Consider the following 18,227-nt stretch of genomic DNA (forward strand, 5'->3'; position numbering starts at 1 on the left):
TAAATAAATAATTAAAATAGACTTTAAATTTTTTGAAGGATTCACGCATTTAAATAACAAATATGGTAAGTAATGATGTTTTGAGTAGATTACTTCCACACCCATGCGATTTACAGTTGTCTTTTTTTAAAAAAAAAAATCGACATAATTTTTTTTCATTAACTTTTAGATTTGGATAAATAAGGCAAAAGATTTTGAGTATAAATAAAAAAAATATTTTTATAAATTTTGTTGATTTAATAATTTTTTTAATATAATAGTTTCCTAAGTTTTTAAAATTTTCCAGTTTAACAAGTTAGAGAAGAAAATTAAGAAAAATCAAGATATATTAGAATTAAGAATATTAAATATTAAGAAAACAAAGAAAAAATTAAATTAGATTCCAAACCATCAGGTCTCATAAAAAGATAATATTCAAATTTTGGCTATTGAATAGTTAGACAATTTAATTTTGGCTATTGAATTACTATTATAGACTATAGTTGAAAATGAGATGAATATTTGACATAAAAAAGGTAGTCTTGATATAATGGTTTTTTTATATATATATATAAAAAATAATGCCCATTTTAACTTCTTAATATAAAAAAGGCACTTATGAATGTGTTTGAAATTAAAAAACATATAAGGAGTACATCATAAGACAACTAAATTTTTTCCGACAATTGAAAATAAAAAGGATAACATTCAAATTTCAGTAGCATAAGGCAGAATTCCATGATCATGAATTATTTCCAGTAGCCATATGCATACTGATACACCCCAAAAAAATGGGATCCAATGAACTTGCCGTTCTACGTACTTAAAAGTTGCTAAACAGACAGATTATGAGATAAGATAACTGCAAAAACCTTCTCAGGTATTTCAGAATTTCGAATGCTCACATGGATGCTTGAACATTATGACATTATGACAGTTTCCTTTTAGTATTGCCTACGTTAAAGATGTTAATTAGAAAGACAAAATCTGGTTGTGGCTATCCCTCAGCCAGTGGACAAAACAAGCAGTCTGTACAATTAGTAAACTACTCAGATATTGGCTATGACATGGTAAAAATGTGCAAATTGAGCAACTAAATAAAAGTAAAAGCAGCAGAAAAGAAGAATGAATATGGAACTCACAAATTTCATAATATAGAAGCCTCTGCTGGAAACTGAGGCTCAGCGTTGCCTAAATGAATCAACCCGATGATTACCTCCAATGAACAAACACCCAAATCAGAAGCATCTGCCAGAGTAAAGCTCTGAACCCCACATATGAACGAGCTCTCCACATGAAATAACCCGCATCAATTATGAGCTTTTACATTGACATGCAACCAAACTAATATCTTTTCACAGTCAGTAAAGTATATTGCCAACAACAAACATCAATTATGTCGTAACTTATGCAGCCAAACAACGTATTATTCATGAAATAGACTATATGCCACAAAGATTTTACAATAAATAAAAGCCAATAAAAAGAGGGATTTATATTGTAGGTTTCTGTAAACTCCCAGTCAGAATAGCTACTGACTTGATAAGGTAATATATATAAGCAAACCTCCTCAAAGCCCCCAATTTTCATCCACCTCTAAAAGCACTGGTTCTTTATGATTCGGTTGAGTTCCAATGAAGTGAAACTGACCCAGTAGCTGTATCAATGAAGATTTAATCTAAAACCAAATCACATATTTGTGAGGAACTTGAGTCGTCGCTTCAAATGCCTTTTAAAATTTATGCCTTATAATCTTTATACACTCTCCAATCAATCAGTTATCATAGGAAGATACCAAAACTTGATGCTCATTCAAACGCCTTTGAAATTGAGCCAAACGAGTCTGTAGCTGTATAATTCCTGCAGCCTTCTGTGAAAGAATACCATTCAGCTTGGATATATAATCATCCAGTTGATTGCCTGGTTGGTCAGCTTCATCGAGCAAATTCATCTCCTGCATCAATCATGAGTCATTCATTCCCAAACTAATAATGGCAGACAAATGTAGCAAACTGGAAAGAGACTACCACTAACCTCCCTAACCATGTCTATACTCTCTTCCACTTGTTTACGGTGGGCAGACACAAGATCTTCTTCTTCCTAAACATACCAAGCAAAAGAAAGTTGGCATATGCATATGTATCAAAAGCCGAATTAAAAAATATATAGAATGTGATTACCTTCAGCAGGGCATTAAGATTATCATCTAATCGGGAATCGTTTGCCTTCATGTCCGCAACTTCTCTTCGCTTTATTGGAACAGCAGGTTGCTTATTATTCATCCAAGGTAACCTCTCTTGTTCATACTTTTCACCAGTGTAATCAAAATCATCCTTAGTAATGCCGACTTGACTAATTTGGCGCTTGTAATGATCTGAAAAGACAGAATCCGCCAAATTCCCATCTTCCCTGCCACTTGGGATGCGATCCAAAATAAAAGGGGGAGATGTTTCTCTTTCTACCTGTTTTGCCCACCCAAACCTGTTCCTTGCATTAGGAACATCAGGTACGTTATTGTCAAAGGTTGCTTCATTAGGTAATACTGAAGGCAATGCATTCAAATCTCTAAGGTTTGGAGAAGACGAAGACGCTGGATCCCTTTTAGAGTTGTTTCCTTTTGAAAGACTTTTCACCCTGAAATATAAATATCTATCAGAAATTCTGCAAAAAGATGATCAATCACTTCCATATGTCTATCTATATTAGAAATCTTCCAAATGTCTATCTATACTACAAATCTTAATACCTATCAGCATATCTTAATGTATTGAGTGTATGTTCACATGATCCTGAGCTTGGAGAAATACATGATATCATAACAGTGCGAGAGTCGCCAACAAATGAATCTCTTAAAACCTCTGTCAGCTTGCTTCCTCTGAAGGGAATGTGACCTTGATCACTGTCAAGAGCTCTAATGCACTCTTTCAAAGCCAGTAAGCTCTTATTTATTTCAGCACCTTCCATTCTATAATAAAGTAAAAGCAAAGAATTCTGTTAAACCACAAAATTATCGAGATAACCAATTAAGAACAGCCATTAATTTGTAGTGCTAACCCACCTTGTCTGTTTATCATTATCGGTAGTATCGGCACCACGCTCACTTCCAGCCAAATCTATGAAAGACAACTTTCCTACAGGTCGGGGAGGCTTTGATTCTGCGCCATCAACTGATCTCTTGATGGAAAGCTGAAGTATAGCATGCGATCGAGAGGATTCCTCATTTGCACCCGTTGTACCAGTGCTTCTAGCTGCATTTCCTTTCTCAATGAACTCCCTGATTACCTCAACATCTGATACACGGTATTCCTGCAAACCCACAATGCATACTTGTTGTTTACCATCCTCCCTCATGCAAAGTTTTCTGCAATAATCAGGCCTCCACACAGTCAATAAACATAATAATTGTGTCTAGCCAGAATCAGTAAAACAAACTCACTTCCGATCATTGAGAAGATCAAAAAGCTTTCCTCCGTATATCTCAAAAAAGCTGACAAGCAGTTGGAAACCTTGGTTCCTGTATGTGTGGCGCATTAGACTTAATATGTCTTGGGATGCTTTGATTGGCAGTGGTTGCATGGTGTAAGTCTTTCCACTACCTGGCAAAAATAAAACCAACCCAAGTTTATTCGCAGCAATAAATTGAGATATGGAAAGAAGGTAAAAACTAAGCGAACTGCTGAAAAAGAAACTAAGACGAAATTCATTATTCAAAATAAGTTTTGTCCCATAAAACATCAGCCAACACGAAGTATCATAGAGACATAGACACCAACACCACTTGCCTGTTTGTCCATATGCAAAGCATGTTGCTTTCGTTTTATGGAATATAAGAGGAACTACAGGCTCCACAGTCTCAGAGTACACCTACAATGATGAAGAAAAGAAATCCAATGAAATCAAAGAAATAAAATTCACATTATGGACCAAGTGCTATTTAATACTAACTTCGTCATTTGATACACCTTCATTCAGCACCGCATCAAAAACAAATTCATGTTTCTCCATGTATTCTGTCAAGTCAACCTGCACACAATTGGTTTTAAGAAAATAAAAACCAATTCCCTTTCTTAAGTAATGTATGAGAAAAAATTGCATAATTTGGTTGATATCTGGGTAAAGAACGAAATCTCCCTAGTGGCAAAATGTTATTTGCATCTATTCTAGAACAAAGACATACACCAAATACTCACTTTGAGTTTCGTTTCATGAACTGTGAGAAAATTAGAATTTGGCTCTATGGTAATTATGTCTTGCTCTTTCTTTGTCATTTCCTTTTTGTTTAATGGCCTCTTGCGTACCTACAGCCGAAAAACAAATAACACCATTTATCTTATCAATTACAAGTTTACAACGAAAAACAGTATATGAATGGCATCAATTAGACATACCACAACTTTGATCTTGGCAACATTGTTGGCTCTTTCCTTGTCTCCTGAGAAACTTTTAAGAAGGTTATTCTCAGGCAAACCTCGCGGTCTGTTTATTGATTTGTTTGCTGCTATAAAAGGTTCACAATCATCAAAACTTTTACCACGACCAGGTTGATGATTATGCGAGAATCCTTCATAAACATTAGGAACAGACACCTACCACCAATCACATATACATGATAAATTAATAACAAGTATGACAAATTTAGAACAGAGGCAAACATATATCAGTTCTTGTTAGTGTCTGGAGAGTCTAAAAATCTAAGGAATCAATGTAGTTTATTCTTCTCTTCTCAAATATTAGAGATACTACAGTAGCACGCACGAACACTTCATTCAATCAACTTGTCCCATAATGTTTAAGACGCTTGATGATGCAGACACAAAACTTCATTTTTTACATAGACAACTTAAAAAAACACCGTTTTGCCATTTCGGTGTCCGTGCTACTGCTACCTAAATGATGTGATTTTGCAAGAAATCAAATCAACTACACTCTTGAACATATATAATTTATTTCAGCAACACTAATTCCTTCATCATCATCAAATTTCAAATCGTCACACTACAAAGATATCGAAATCAATTTATTTTGACATGTTTAATTAATAATCCAATACCTCTGATAAAAGTTCAGTATCAAACGAATGAAGATCAAGCAAGCCAGGGCTAAGTTCACCAGGTGACACGTAATCATCACCATTCTTCCTTAAACTCGACGATCGCGAACTAACCGAAGAAGTTGACGCGTCCATTGACATCATGTTCCGGTTCATCCTCGAACCGTATCCGAAGTCCTACACAGTGCACATAGGAATACAATTTATGTTTAAGAAATTTAAAATTAAACATTTGATAAAATTTAACAGACTAAAAGAAAATGGAGAAATACCTGAGAAGACGACTGAAGCCATCTGCTACTATCAATTAAGTTATCGGAGTACTGACGCTGGTGGTGAACTGACGAATTGGATCTTGACATCTGTCGCCCGACCACATTCATCTTCTAAAAAATCACTCAAAATTTCAAAAAAGTTGCCGGCAGTACAGTGAGTCAGTGGCCGAGACTATACAAGTACAGAGCCGGCAATCGGAGTACAGAATCGGAGATTTAAGCTTTGGAGTCGATGAAAATGGCAGAAATGGTAATTTAGTTGAGATTTTCTTTTGACACGAGAGAGATGATGATGAAATTTTTGAAACTTTGAAAAGAAACACCCGGGTTAGTTTTGTTTCAAAAGGTACTAAACGGCGCGTGTTTTGTAACGTTTAGTAGAATAATTAGACCGGCGATTGGTGGGACTCAAATTATAAAGTGAACCACGCGCATGTGCTATGATGTTAACGTCACGCGCGCATGGCCTATCTTCTTTATTGGCTGGAGTGGTCAAGAATTTATTTTGTTGGTTTGGTAAACGTTAGAGGAGGCAATGGGGGCAGAGATGCTCTTAATTAATTTTGTTGCTCTTCACGTCGTTTTGAGGTGTGGGTGTTGGGTCCCGCTTCAGTGAATCGCGGCACTTGATTTTTGAAAGCTATCTAAAGTTGTGGATCGTCCGATTGTCATCGGCGATTGTTAGATTGGTTTGGAAAGGTGGGAACCATTCACGATTGGCATGTTGAGATGGTCAGGTGGTCAAATGGAATGGTCCATATAGAATATGTGTGATTTGATTGGATAAGATCACATTTTGGACCATAACATTTTTTTCTTTTACATTATAATTTTAATTTTCTACTGATTTTAAAAAATAATACGTATTAGCTCTTAATTTTGTTGATTTTTAGAAATGATACATATTTGTTTTAATAATTACATATTCTTACAAAAAAATGTTAGACTGAGATTGTTATATAGTATAAGGGTATGATAATGAGATTTGTGCTAGTTTATAGAATGTCAACTATTTGATTATGACATAAAAATTTACTTTTAATTTTTTTGCTTAAATATGACATGAGCATCAAATTCTCAAGCATATTGTTTGTAAAAGCAGAGAGAACCGTGAAAGTGTCCAATTCGCTCACAGTTATGACACATGGAAATAGAATTGCCATCCAGGAGGATAATTAATGCATTTTTTACCGACTAAACGTCTCATTTGCTTATAAATGAATAAAACATTTTGCATCGACCAAAGAATCGCATTCGAGGACACAATTGATTTTTATACTTGCAATAGTCCATTTATTTATTGGTATTCTCCAAGTAGGCAAAACCAAATTACTCAAGCAAGAACAATCTCATCATAATAGAAGAATTGAAGAGTAAATACTAAAAGATAAATGGTTGAAATAAAGTGCTAGAGAAAAAAAAAACATACATTATACTATATGATTCAATATAAACTGACATGACAAGCAAAAAAACAAATACTTTTAAATAAATCGTATAACTCTAGGGCGCTTCTAGAGCAATTCTTAGTGATAACGTAGCACATCTAGTAGGGGCGAAGCAACCTCGCCAGGAACGAACATCGCTAAGTCAAGCATTTTACCGACCTGGTAACAATTCCCGACCTTCTTGAAATCATAGAACGCATGACTTGGGGGGTCACCGGATCGATGGGAATTCAAACATCATCCGAGACAATCATGTCTGATAAGGTCGGACCAAGAATCGTACCCGAGCTCTGAAGTATGTCCAATTCATACCTAAGCCGAGCTCCGAGCTCCGGAGCCCGAAAGACTGGACCATCTGGTCCGAGCTCTGAGCTGCTCTCAGATACAGGAACCATGATAACTTGACTCCCAAGATATCCGGGCTCCGAGGTCCTGCCCGAGAGCGCTCACTCGTGTACCAGATCCTGGGACCACAGAAGATCTTCTGACAGGTACGTGAGGAATGTTCCCTCTGACACACCTAACAACCCGTGCCACCCGCAGGGATATTCTACCACGTCAGCATAACTGATTCTTGGGACCACTGGGCTCACAGCCTGCCAGCAAGGCAGGTTTGTCCTTAAACCCTAACTATAAATAGAGGGTTTAAGGACAAACCCTAGGTAATTTCTTTTTCTCTACTCTAAGCACTCTCTTTTCTCTTCTTCTTCTTCCTTTACCTCAAATCTTACTTGAGCGTCGGAGTGAACGTCCGGTGACCCCCACCGGAGTTCTTTCTGACCTCTGTCTGTTTGTGGTGTGCAGGTCGTTATAGCTCGGATTCTATTTTGGTGATTCATCACTTGGCGCCGTCTGTGGGAAACGTTTTGTATTCCCTTGTTCTACTCTGGTTCTCTTGACGTTGCTGATCAGATCTTGACAAGAAACAATGGCTGATGATCCTGTTTTGGACAGGGTAGATCCTCTGGGAACTACGGTTGCCGACGCTAACTTGGTTGGTGGAGTCTCTGCTAGTGGTCGGACCTCTGTGATCACTGGCTTAACTCCTCCGGCGAATGCTCAGGTGGGAGGATCCAGGGCTTCCGGCAGTGGAGCTGGATTTGTGCCTTTATATGGGTTGGAAAACTATCCAAGGGCGAACCCTTTTGCTTCAGATCCAAGTCACACCCACTTATCAACCCCAGGAACCACCGTGCCTCAGAGTTTCCTCCACAATACCTTGTCTCCCACTCAACTCAACTTCCCGGTAGACGCTACACTGGTGGCTACGGGAACGGGAACAACTTCTGGGCAGGATATACCTCCGGCGGTCTTACAAGCTCAAGAATATTTAGAATACATGGCTCGCCAGCTGCACCAGGCCCAGCAGATGCACTTTGCAGTCATGTCCCAGTATTACCCAAGTTACAATCCCTCGGCCACCCCCGTGGCCCCCCCACCCCAAGCTGCTGAGTTTCAGGATGGTCGTCCTCCGAGAGAGGAAGGTCGGAGCGATCACCCACGACCCAGACCTAGAGGTCCCACAGAGCATCAAGCACCCAGAGGCGAAGATCATCGTGACACTAATTTGCCGAGAGACGAAGGTCGGCATGATCGCCCTCTGCCGAGAGACGAAGGTCGGCATGATCGCCCTCTGCCGAGAGACGAAGGTCGGCATGATCGCCCTTTTCCGAGAGACGAAGGTCGGAATGATCCTCCTCCTCCTCGAAGGGAGGGGGCGCAAGACGAGAATCTACCACCGGGGACACAGCGCGGTGACGCTGGTCTGGGGAGGGGAGACCCAGACCCGGAGGCAGATCCTCTGCGGACCGCGAGGGCAGGAGTCCCACCGGTCAGGAGAAACGGGGCAGAAAGTGTTCACAGCTCGGGTGCAGCATCTCAGCATCAGAAAACTTTGCATGACGAGGTTACTCGTCTGGTCCAGGCCGAGCTGGATAAGCACAAAGGGCACAAGGCAGAGTCTCGACCTTTTACTACCTGTGGCATTGCTAGCCCTTTGTCAAAGGCTATATGGGATGACCCATTTCCAGATAAGTTTAAATATCCGCCCATTGACAGATATAACGGTAAATCCGACCCGATGACTCATTTAAGTTGCTTTCAGGTTGCCATGGGAGTTCAAAGTGTCTCGGACGCCACAGTGTGCAAAGTGTTCCCCTCGACGTTGAGTGATGCGGCGCAAAAGTGGTACCAGAACCTCAAGGAGGGCTCTATTACTAGTTTCAGGGAGCTTGCTATGGCTTTCAAAACTCATTTTGCCCCGAGCATCGAACGAAAGAAAAGATCCAGTGATTTGAAGAAGTGCTTTCAAAAACCGGGAGAAAGTTTAAAAGCTTACATTGCTCGGTTCAATGCCGAGGCGATCATGATAGAAGATTTGAATGATGATACCGCCATCGATGCTATGAAAGATAACACCAGCATGCAAGTCTTCCGAGACAGCCTGATCACCAACCCGGTTGACACTTACACCGAGTTGATGGACAGGGCTTGGAATTATATCAATCTTGACGAGGAAAGGCAGAGGAAGTCTTATGGGACGGCTAGCCCGGTTCCCAGTAAAACACAGAACACTCAGGGATCTAACCGTAACCAAGATCGGTACCGACCTCTGAACGAGACTTCGGGGTACAGAGGTAACAAGCCATTCAATGCTCAGACCAGTCCGCCAAGCACGGGGCCTGGACCTAAGCCAAGTTTCAGTATTGGAGGAGGAACGGAAGGATATGTGGATCGAGCAGGAGTACCGAGACAATACGTGCCACTTAACACGCCAAGGGAGCAGATTCTATCCTGGATCAAGCACAACAACGAAGAGATTCGTTATCCACCAAGGCTAGTGAAAGATGGAGACCGATCCAAGTTCTGTGATTTTCATGATGGTTATGGCCACGAAACGGAGGAATGTGGACGTTTGCGAAGCGAGATAGACAAATTAGTCTGCCAGGGGCGATTACAACATTTTGTTGTGGCCAAGGAGGGCCAAGACCGAGGAAATACGAGGGTCAACTCGGTCAGGTCGGAGCCCGGGGGGAGTAGGGAAGCCCAATCCCCATCAAAGAAAACACAAGTCACGGGAGTAATCAACACTATCTCAGGAGGAACCTCAGAATCCGAGTATGGTCGCAAACGCAGAAAGAAAAAGCAAAAGATGGTCATGTCGGTATCTACCGGGTCGCCATGGCCTAACATTGTTTTCGGGCCAGAGGATGCGAAAGGAGTAGATTTCCCTCATGAAGACGCTTTGATTGTATCGGCCATCATTGGTTCAAAATGGGTAAAACGATTGCTGGTGGACGATGGAAGCTCGGTTAACTTGTTGACTCTATCAGTCTTTTTGACAATGGGAGGATCCAAGACGGACCTCAAGCCTGTGAACATTCCTCTCCTGGGGCTGGGGGGAGCTCCGGTCACCCCAGAGGGCATGGTCGAGCTAGACTTAGAGCTCGGCATCGAAATACCTCAGGAGGACGGAACAGAGGGAATCCTGGCGGAACCAACACGGAAGGTACGTTCACTGTTCATGATAGTTGACATGCCTCTTGCTTATAATGGTATTCTTGGTAGACCCATGTTGTATAGCACAGGTGCAGTGACTAGTATTCGTTACTTGATGATGAAAATCCCAGTAAAAAACGAGGTCATAACTATCAGGGGAAACCAAACCCTATCTAGGCAATGTTACATGGCCACTATGGGCAGCACGGTGGAAACGATGAACATCGATACACCCGAGCTGCTCATCAGAGAGAAAAAAGCTCAGAAACCCCGAGAAAACTTAGAAACGATTGAACTTACAGAGGGATCCGAGATGTATGTAAAGCTGGGCGTAGACTGGCCAGACGAGCACCGGGAAGCTATCATAGCTCGGATAAAACAGTATGTGGAAGAGTTTACCAACAAGCCAGAGGATATTGGGGGGGTAGACCCTAAGATCATCTCGCACAAGTTAAACGTGGATGCAAAATGCAAGCCTGTCAAGCAAAAGAAAAGAACTTTCTCTCTAGAGAAACAAATTGCTATCCGAGACGAAGTGGAGAAGCTCTTGAAAGCCGGGTTCATCAGGAAAGTAGACTACCCTGAATGGCTGGCCAATGTAGTCTTGATCAAAAAGTCCAACGGTAGATGGAGGCTTTGTATAGATTTCACTGATCTAAACAATGCCTGCCCAAAGGACAGTTTTCCTCTGCCAAACATTGACCAACTGGTGGACGCGACGTGCGGATTTGCGGTCTATGCCTTCTTAGATGCTTCGCAGGGATATCACCAGATCCCGATGAGTAAAGATGACGAAGAAAAAACAGCTTTCACAACGGATCTGGGGACCTATTGCTACAAGAAGATGCCTTTTGGTTTGAAAAATGCTGGAGCAACCTATCAAAGACTCATGAATCATGTTTTTAAAGATCAACTGGGCAAAAATGTCGAGGTTTATGTGGATGACATAGTAGTAAAATCTAAGGGGATCGAGGATCACGCACAGGATTTGGCAGAAACTTTTGAAAAGCTGAAGGGTTTTAACCTCAAGCTGAATCCAGAAAAGTGTGTTTTCGCAGTCCGCTCGGGGAAATTTCTAGGGCACCTCATCTCGGAGAAAGGCATTGAGGCCAACCCGGAGAAAATCGAGGCAGTGATGAGCATGAAAGCACCCAGCTCGGTGAAGGAGGTACAAAAGTTGAACGGGAGAGTAACGGCGTTGGGCAGATTCATGAGTTGCTCGGCCAAACGATGTTTGCCATTTTTCAAAATCCTGAAGAATACAAAGAATTTCAAGTGGACAGAGGAGTGTAACGCAGCTTTTGAAGAGCTGAAGGTTTACCTCAGCACACCCCCGGTGCTAGGTAGACCTGAGCCCGGAGAAATCTTATACTTATATCTCTCGGTGAATGACGAGACAGCAGCAGCAGTCCTTGTGAAGGAGGATAAGGGTCTGCAAACCCCAGTTTACTATCTCAGTAGAGTCTTGAAAGGCCCGGAGGTCAGATACCCAAAAATTGAGAAATTTGCTTTGGCATTGAAGGTGGCGGCGGAAAAACTAAGGAGATATTTCGAGGCTCACATCATTGTAGTACGTACGAACCAACCTTTGAGAAAGGCGCTGCAGAGGCCAGAGATGTCGGGACGGCTGGTCAGCTGGTCGGTCCAGCTGGGAGGATATGACATCCGGTATGAACCAAGACCGGCTCTGAAAGCACAAGTATTGGCAGATTTTATAGCTGAGACCACAGCAAGCGACCAACCTGAGGAACCCGACGAACAACTTCTACGGTGGGTATTAGAAGTCGACGGGGCATCAAATCTGGATGGATCTGGAGCGGGCGTAGTCTTGAAAGGCCCTCACGGAGTCACACTCCGAAGCTCGGTAAAATTCGATTTCCCGGCATCCAACAATGCCGCGGAGTATGAGGCTCTGTTGATCGGATTGAGAATGGTAAACGTGGTCAAGGCCGAGCACGTAACGATAAGGAGTGATTCTCAGTTAGTCGTTTGCCAAATCTTGGGTACTTTTGAAGCTCGGGATTCGGAAATGAGGAGATACGTGGACAGAGTCAAGTTCTTCTTGAACAAGATTCAGGAGCTCGGAGGAAAATGGGTGATAGAGCAAGTTCCTCGCTTGGAAAACCAAGAGGCCGATGTATTAGCCAAAGCAGCAACAGTGAACGAAAAAATACCGGGGGCTCATTTCTCTGTTCAAAAGCATTCCAGTATCGACAACCATGAAACCATTTTTCTAACTCAGCCGTTGGAAAATTGGATGCAAGGTATAGCCCACTACCTGATGGATGGAACTCTGCCAGAAAATAGAGATAAAGCCTACAAAATCTTGCGACAAGCTCCGTACTACGCGTTCCTCGACGGAGTCTTGTACAGAAAGTCATTCACCCACCCGTGGTCGAGATGCTTGACGGCAGAAGAAGGGGAGTATGTGTTGAGAGAAATACATGAAGGTATTTGTGGGGCACACATAGCTCCTCGCATGTTAGCAAAGAAAGCAGTGTTGCAGGGCTACTACTGGCCCTTGATGGTCAGACAGGCAGAGGAGATAGTAAAGAAGTGTGAAAACTGTCAGAGGCACCAGAACATCCGACACGCTCCTACTACAGAGCAGTGCCCTATTACTAGTCCTTGGCCATTTGCAACGTGGGGAATTGACATCCTGGGGCCTTTCACGCCAACCACGGGGCAGAAAAAGTTCTTGATAGTGGCAGTAGATCACTTTACTAAGTGGCTCGAGGTAGAGGCAGTGAGCACCATCACAGAAGCTCGGATCCGGGATTTCTTCTGGAAGCAAATCGTGTGTCGTTTCGGTATACCCAGAGCGTTGGTAACTGATAACGGAAAGCAGTTCAACTGCCGAGCCTTCAAGGAATTTTGCAACGACTTGCACATTGACTTACGTTTCACTTCAGTAGTTCACCCACAGAGCAATGGGATGACCGAAGTAACCAACCGGACGATCCTAAAAGGGCTCAAGGCCAGGCTGGGGGAGTTCGATAGACAGTGGCTGGAAGAGCTACCGAAGGTCATATGGGCTTACAGAACCACGCCAAGGGCAGGCACAGGAGACACCCCGTTTTCTCTAACATATGGGTGCGAGGCGATGATACCGGTGGAAATCGGGATGCCAACTCTAAGGGTCCAGTTCTTCGATGAGGCTAAGAACGTGGAAGAACAGAAATTATGCTTAGACCTACTGGAAGAGCGAAGAGAACAGGCAGCGCTAAGAATCGAAGCATACAAGCAAAGAATGGCTAAGTATCATAACAAGAGAGTTAAACCCTTGAGTTTCCAAGTTGGCGATCTGGTCCTACGACGGGCAGACATTACTAAGGGAAATGCTGGAGTGGGAAAACTCGAACCTAACTGGGAAGGCCCCTATCAAGTCACTGAGGTCGGACGAGCAGGAGCTTATAAAATAGCACACATGTCGGGCAGAGTGCTTCCGAGAACTTGGAACTCCCAGGTTCTTCGGAAATACTATCAATAGTTCCTTGTTTTACTTTTTCGAGGTACCTAGGGGTTTTTTCACTTATGTTTGAGTTAGGCCTTTGTAAAACTCAAACATAAGTTTTTCCCCTCAATGAATAAAAAAGATTAAAAAGAATTTATGTCTTTTCCAAAACCCGAGCACTCTACTCGGTAAAAAATCCACGGGCTATGTGCCATCCACGGGCTATGTGCCATCTACGGGCTATGTGCCACCAGCGGGCTATGTGCCATCCACGGGCTATGTGCCATCCACGGGCTATGTGCCATCCACGGGCTATGTGCCATCCACGGGCTATGTGCCATCTACGGGCTATGTGCCACCAGCGGGCTATGTGCCATCTACGGGCTATGTGCCACCAGCGGGCTATGTGCCACCAGCGGGCTATGTGCCATCTACGGGCTATGTGCCACCAACGGGCTATGTGCCATCTACGGGCTAAGTGCCACCAGCGAGCTATATGCCACAAACGGGCTAGATACCACCAACGTACTACGAGCAATTCTCGACCCCGAGCAACAACAACTCCGGGTTGTCCCAAGACAATAGGCTATCCACGCCGAGCAACTTGCTTAAACTTGGTCTATGAACAACCAAGAACCAACATATGAAAACAAGAGGATAGAAAAAGTCCACACTACTGGAGCCAGCTCGGAAACTAGTTTGGATTAAGTATGCAAACGTGTTGTCACATACTTAATCAAAATTTTCAAAAATAGAAAACAAAAACATCATTCAAAGAAATAACACGAGTATAACAAAGAGAACATAGGCAAGTAAAAAACAAGATGTATATAAAGGCCAAAGTGATCAAACTTTGCAAAAATATTCAAAGTATAACAAAGGAGCTCGGAGCTCGACATTACAAAATAAAGGAAATCTCATTCAAGAAAACAAGTATATACAAAAGAAAGTATTCAATCTTATAAAGAGAGCTCAAAGCTCAATATTCAGGAGTTACAAAAACTGTTCAAAAATTACAAGGCAAAAAAAGAAAAAACTATCTAAGGAGGGTTGGAGCCCGGTTCCTGGTCATCAGCAAGGTAGTCTTCGATGTCGGCGGGCACATCATAGTCTTCTGGCAGCTCCTTGGCTCGCCGACCCAGCTCCTCGATGTCCAGAACAAAGTCTGAAACATCCACATCGGCTCCGAAACGACCTCGGACATACTCGCCCGCTTGAACCTCGCTGACATAGAGGATGCGGCGGAAGTCGTCATAAATCTTCTCTTCCCGGCCTGTGACTTCCTTCACCTCGGCCTCCGCTTTCTCAGCCCGCTGGGTGATCTCAGCAATCTGCTTCTTCTGGTCGGCCACGGTCTCCCGAAGACCCTTAGAAGCCAGATCGTTCCGAGTTGTCAAGTCGGCCAGCTGTTTGGTGAAATCGTCCCGGGCCAGGACTCTGTCATTCTCGAGTTGAGTCACCTCAGCTCGCAGCTTCTCCAGCACACCGAGGTCCTCAGCTCGGCGGTCTTCCGAACTCTTCAGCTGGGATTCCAAGGTGGCAACGAGGGCAGCCCCCTCAGAAGCTTTCTTCTCTGCTTCGGAAGCCCGCCTCTCAGCTTCCCGGGCCTTTTTCTTCTCGATCAGAAGAAGGTCTTTGGCCAATGTCAGGTCAATCTCCACCCTGCTCTGGTTTTGATCGGCCATATAGGCCATCTGAGAGGCCTGCAATAAACAAAAAACACAAGTCAAAATAAAAACAAAGACAAAACAAGTAAAAAGAGGAGAGAACAAGATATTCACCTGGAGGCAGAAGGAGGAAACTACAGCCCACAAGTTCTCAGGCTTGTGGGACTTGTAGTGCTCCCGGTCAGCAGGGAGAGTGGTCACACGAGCAACGTCGCCCGCAATGACCAGGTCATGCAGGGTAGCTGGTCGACCATCGTTATGCCTACTGACCCACTCGGCAAAGCTGGCCCGAGTGATGGTCTGGGGACCCGGGGCTGTAGTACTCGACCCCGACGAGATGTCCGGGAGATCAGGCACTCGGGTCGGCGGAGCCCTGGAGCTTTGACCGGCAGGCTCGGTAGGTGCTCCCTGGGGATCAGCTGGGCCCCGAGCTGGACCATCCACCGTCTCGGTAGAGTCCAAATTCACGAACGGGATGTTCCCGACCGGTTCGGCACCTACCGGCACCTCGATCCCCTCCGGTAAACGAACCCGGAGGGGGACAGCGTCAACACCCCGTAGGGGTTCTTCAGGAACACCCGTGGTAGCAGGTGCCTTGGCAGCAGGTGACTTTGGCACCTCGGTAGCTCGGGGAACTGGAGCAGGAGCCGGAGTCACACCTCGGCTCGCCGGCCTCTTTCTTTTCTTGCCAGCCAACTTGCCCAGGTCAATATTGTTCACTGCAATAAAAACACACAACGAAGTCAGTATTCACACAGGCAACAAAATTCAATGTAAACAAAAAACAACAAGACATGCTAGGCAAAAAAAAAAAAAAAAAAAAAAAAAAAAAAAAAAAAAAAAACACAGAGAGCAAATCACAAACCCCCAGCGCCGGGCACTGAATTCTTCCAGTAGTCAAAAACAAGCTTTGGACACAAGTCATCAGCTTGTGCTTTCTTCCCCGGAGGGGCATCATCCCGAAGGATCGCAATGTCTTTATCTTCTAGAGGTCCCGGGATGTGGAACCACTTCTCCGGCTTGTAGCATTTGATCACCCACGAGGTGCTCATCCCATCAAAAGCCGAAGGGTGGGAAATCTGGAAATAGTCCTCTTTGAAATCCCGGAGTGAATCAATCACTCCGGAGATCAACCCCCCGGGAACCGCTTTTCTTTCACTCCGAAACCGCAGGTACGCGAAATGGTTCCGGCCCGTCAGAGACATGAGGTATAAACAGCAGAATAACCTCATGCTGGGAACCACCCCGGTCTTCTCACAGAGCTTCAAGAAGCAAGAGAAGTGTCGAACCCCATTAGGGTGAATCTGAGACAAAGGAACCTCGAAGTACCGGCTCAGCTGCTTGTAGTCCTCGCGCAGGGGAAACCGGATCCCGGACTGCAAATGCTCCAAAGTCAGCATGATGGTGTTCGCAGAAGGCACGTCGTTCAGCTTTTGCCCCTCGGGCACCAAAGACAGCTCGTATTCGACAGGAATACTGAACGTTTCCCGTACTGCTCTCAGAAAACCCTGCGTGCACCGAGAGGCCTTGATATCACGGTCTTCATTTTTATCGCTGGCCTCGGGAGCCTTTCTTTTCTTTTTCCCCTCCTCGACCGGTAAAGGTTGAGAGGTCCCAGTCTCTTCCACATCCGGGGTGTTACCTCGGAGAGGGCGAACGACTACGAACTCCGTAGACGGCTCGTCTGTGCCCACACCGTGATCGTCATATCCCATCCCCTCTTCACGATCTAAGGTTTCACCCGACATACCTAAAGACACAGAAACTAGCTCGGATGAGACGAGTTCCAAATAGAAAAACTAGATAAACTTATAGCAGAATCGAAATTATGGATCAAAGACAGAGTTCCTAAGGGGTGAAACCATCAGAACATGAAGAACATCACGATGAATTTCCAGAATTTCTGGAAACTCATCGCTCAAAGCAAAACATAAACTCAAACACAACAAGGCATTTCAATTTCTGGAAATCAACAACAAAAGATCTAGCAAATCACAGTACTGAAACACATAAAACAAGGCAAACACGAACGAGTTTCATCCATCTTTGAAAATCAACAGACTACAAAACGCAAGGGGAGTTCATTCTCTCTATGATTCAGAAATCCAAAAACAGAATTACAAAGGCAGAAATCAAAAATCAAGCACACAACCAGAAGCCTATCACTAAGAACACAGAAATTCAAACACGTATTCAAAACTGAAGGAAACAAAGAACTAAAGCAAAAACTCAGAAATACTCACTTGTATATAGCACAGATGATCCTTGGAGAAAACAACAGAGCACAGTAAATCCTTCGCAAGAAGAAATGAACACAGCAGCGAACAACTTCAATTAACAGAACCAGCAAAATCTCCCCAACGATGCGAAGAACAAACAAAAAGGTCTTCAAACTCAGAGAAACAGAGAAATTCAGAAGGCGATGAACTGAGAAATTATAAGTTTTAATTGTCTAACTCAGAGAAACAGAGAAATGAAAAAGTCTCTAAAGGTTTGAAAAATGAAATTTATACCTGAAAAGAGAGGGAAACTGAAAGGACACGCCTTTAATTTTTCTCTCTCTTTCCACTCATAACGTCTCCTAGAAAATTGCACTAGCAATAACTGCTAAACACGTGGCTGAGACGTGCGCTGAAGCACAACCGCCATTTAAGACACCCACCCAAACAGCTGTCATGCACGCCAACTCGAAAGGACAGGTCTTTTCACATAGCCGTTTCAGCTCACCCATCTCCCTGACAAGCGGCTCGGTGTCAGAGATCACTCAAAAACAAAGTAAGCACGCCCAGAATCACGTGACCTAATAACCCGGATAAACTCGCCATCTCGGACATAAATATCCGACGCACTGGGGGG

General features: G+C 43.6%; 2 protein-coding genes across 3 annotated transcripts; both read right to left on the bottom strand.

Annotated features, from left to right (window-relative positions):
- Window positions 1-1,279: 1,279 nt before the first annotated feature.
- Window positions 1,280-5,655, bottom strand: LOC126669253 (kinesin-like protein KIN-13B). 2 transcript variants are annotated; one of them, XM_050362672.2, is made up of 12 exons: window positions 5,302-5,655; window positions 5,030-5,206; window positions 4,368-4,565; window positions 4,170-4,277; window positions 3,925-4,002; window positions 3,758-3,843; window positions 3,416-3,571; window positions 3,038-3,340; window positions 2,726-2,944; window positions 2,160-2,613; window positions 2,014-2,079; window positions 1,280-1,933 (listed from the first exon to the last, which is right to left on the bottom strand). In XM_050362672.2, the coding sequence occupies exons 1-12, from the start codon at window positions 5,410-5,412 to the stop codon at window positions 1,754-1,756; spliced, it is 2,136 nt and encodes a 711-aa protein (XP_050218629.1). In that variant the 5' UTR covers window positions 5,413-5,655; the 3' UTR covers window positions 1,280-1,753. The 2 variants fall into 2 exon arrangements, with proteins under 2 accessions (XP_050218629.1, XP_050218630.1); XM_050362673.2 differs by having other exon boundaries at window positions 3,416-3,575; window positions 3,762-3,843; window positions 5,302-5,654.
- An 8,947-nt stretch (window positions 5,656-14,602) lies between these two features.
- Window positions 14,603-17,119, bottom strand: LOC126668764 (uncharacterized). Its single transcript, XM_050361943.1, has 3 exons — window positions 16,237-17,119; window positions 15,486-16,090; window positions 14,603-15,407 (listed from the first exon to the last, which is right to left on the bottom strand). Exons 1-3 carry the CDS (start codon window positions 17,117-17,119, stop codon window positions 14,745-14,747), a joined length of 2,151 nt encoding a protein of 716 aa, XP_050217900.1. The 3' UTR covers window positions 14,603-14,744.
- Between the last annotated feature and the right edge of the window lie 1,108 nt (window positions 17,120-18,227).

The sequence above is a fragment of the Mercurialis annua genome, linkage group LG2 (genome assembly GCF_937616625.2).
Source record: "Mercurialis annua linkage group LG2, ddMerAnnu1.2, whole genome shotgun sequence".
NCBI lineage: Eukaryota > Viridiplantae > Streptophyta > Magnoliopsida > Malpighiales > Euphorbiaceae > Mercurialis > Mercurialis annua.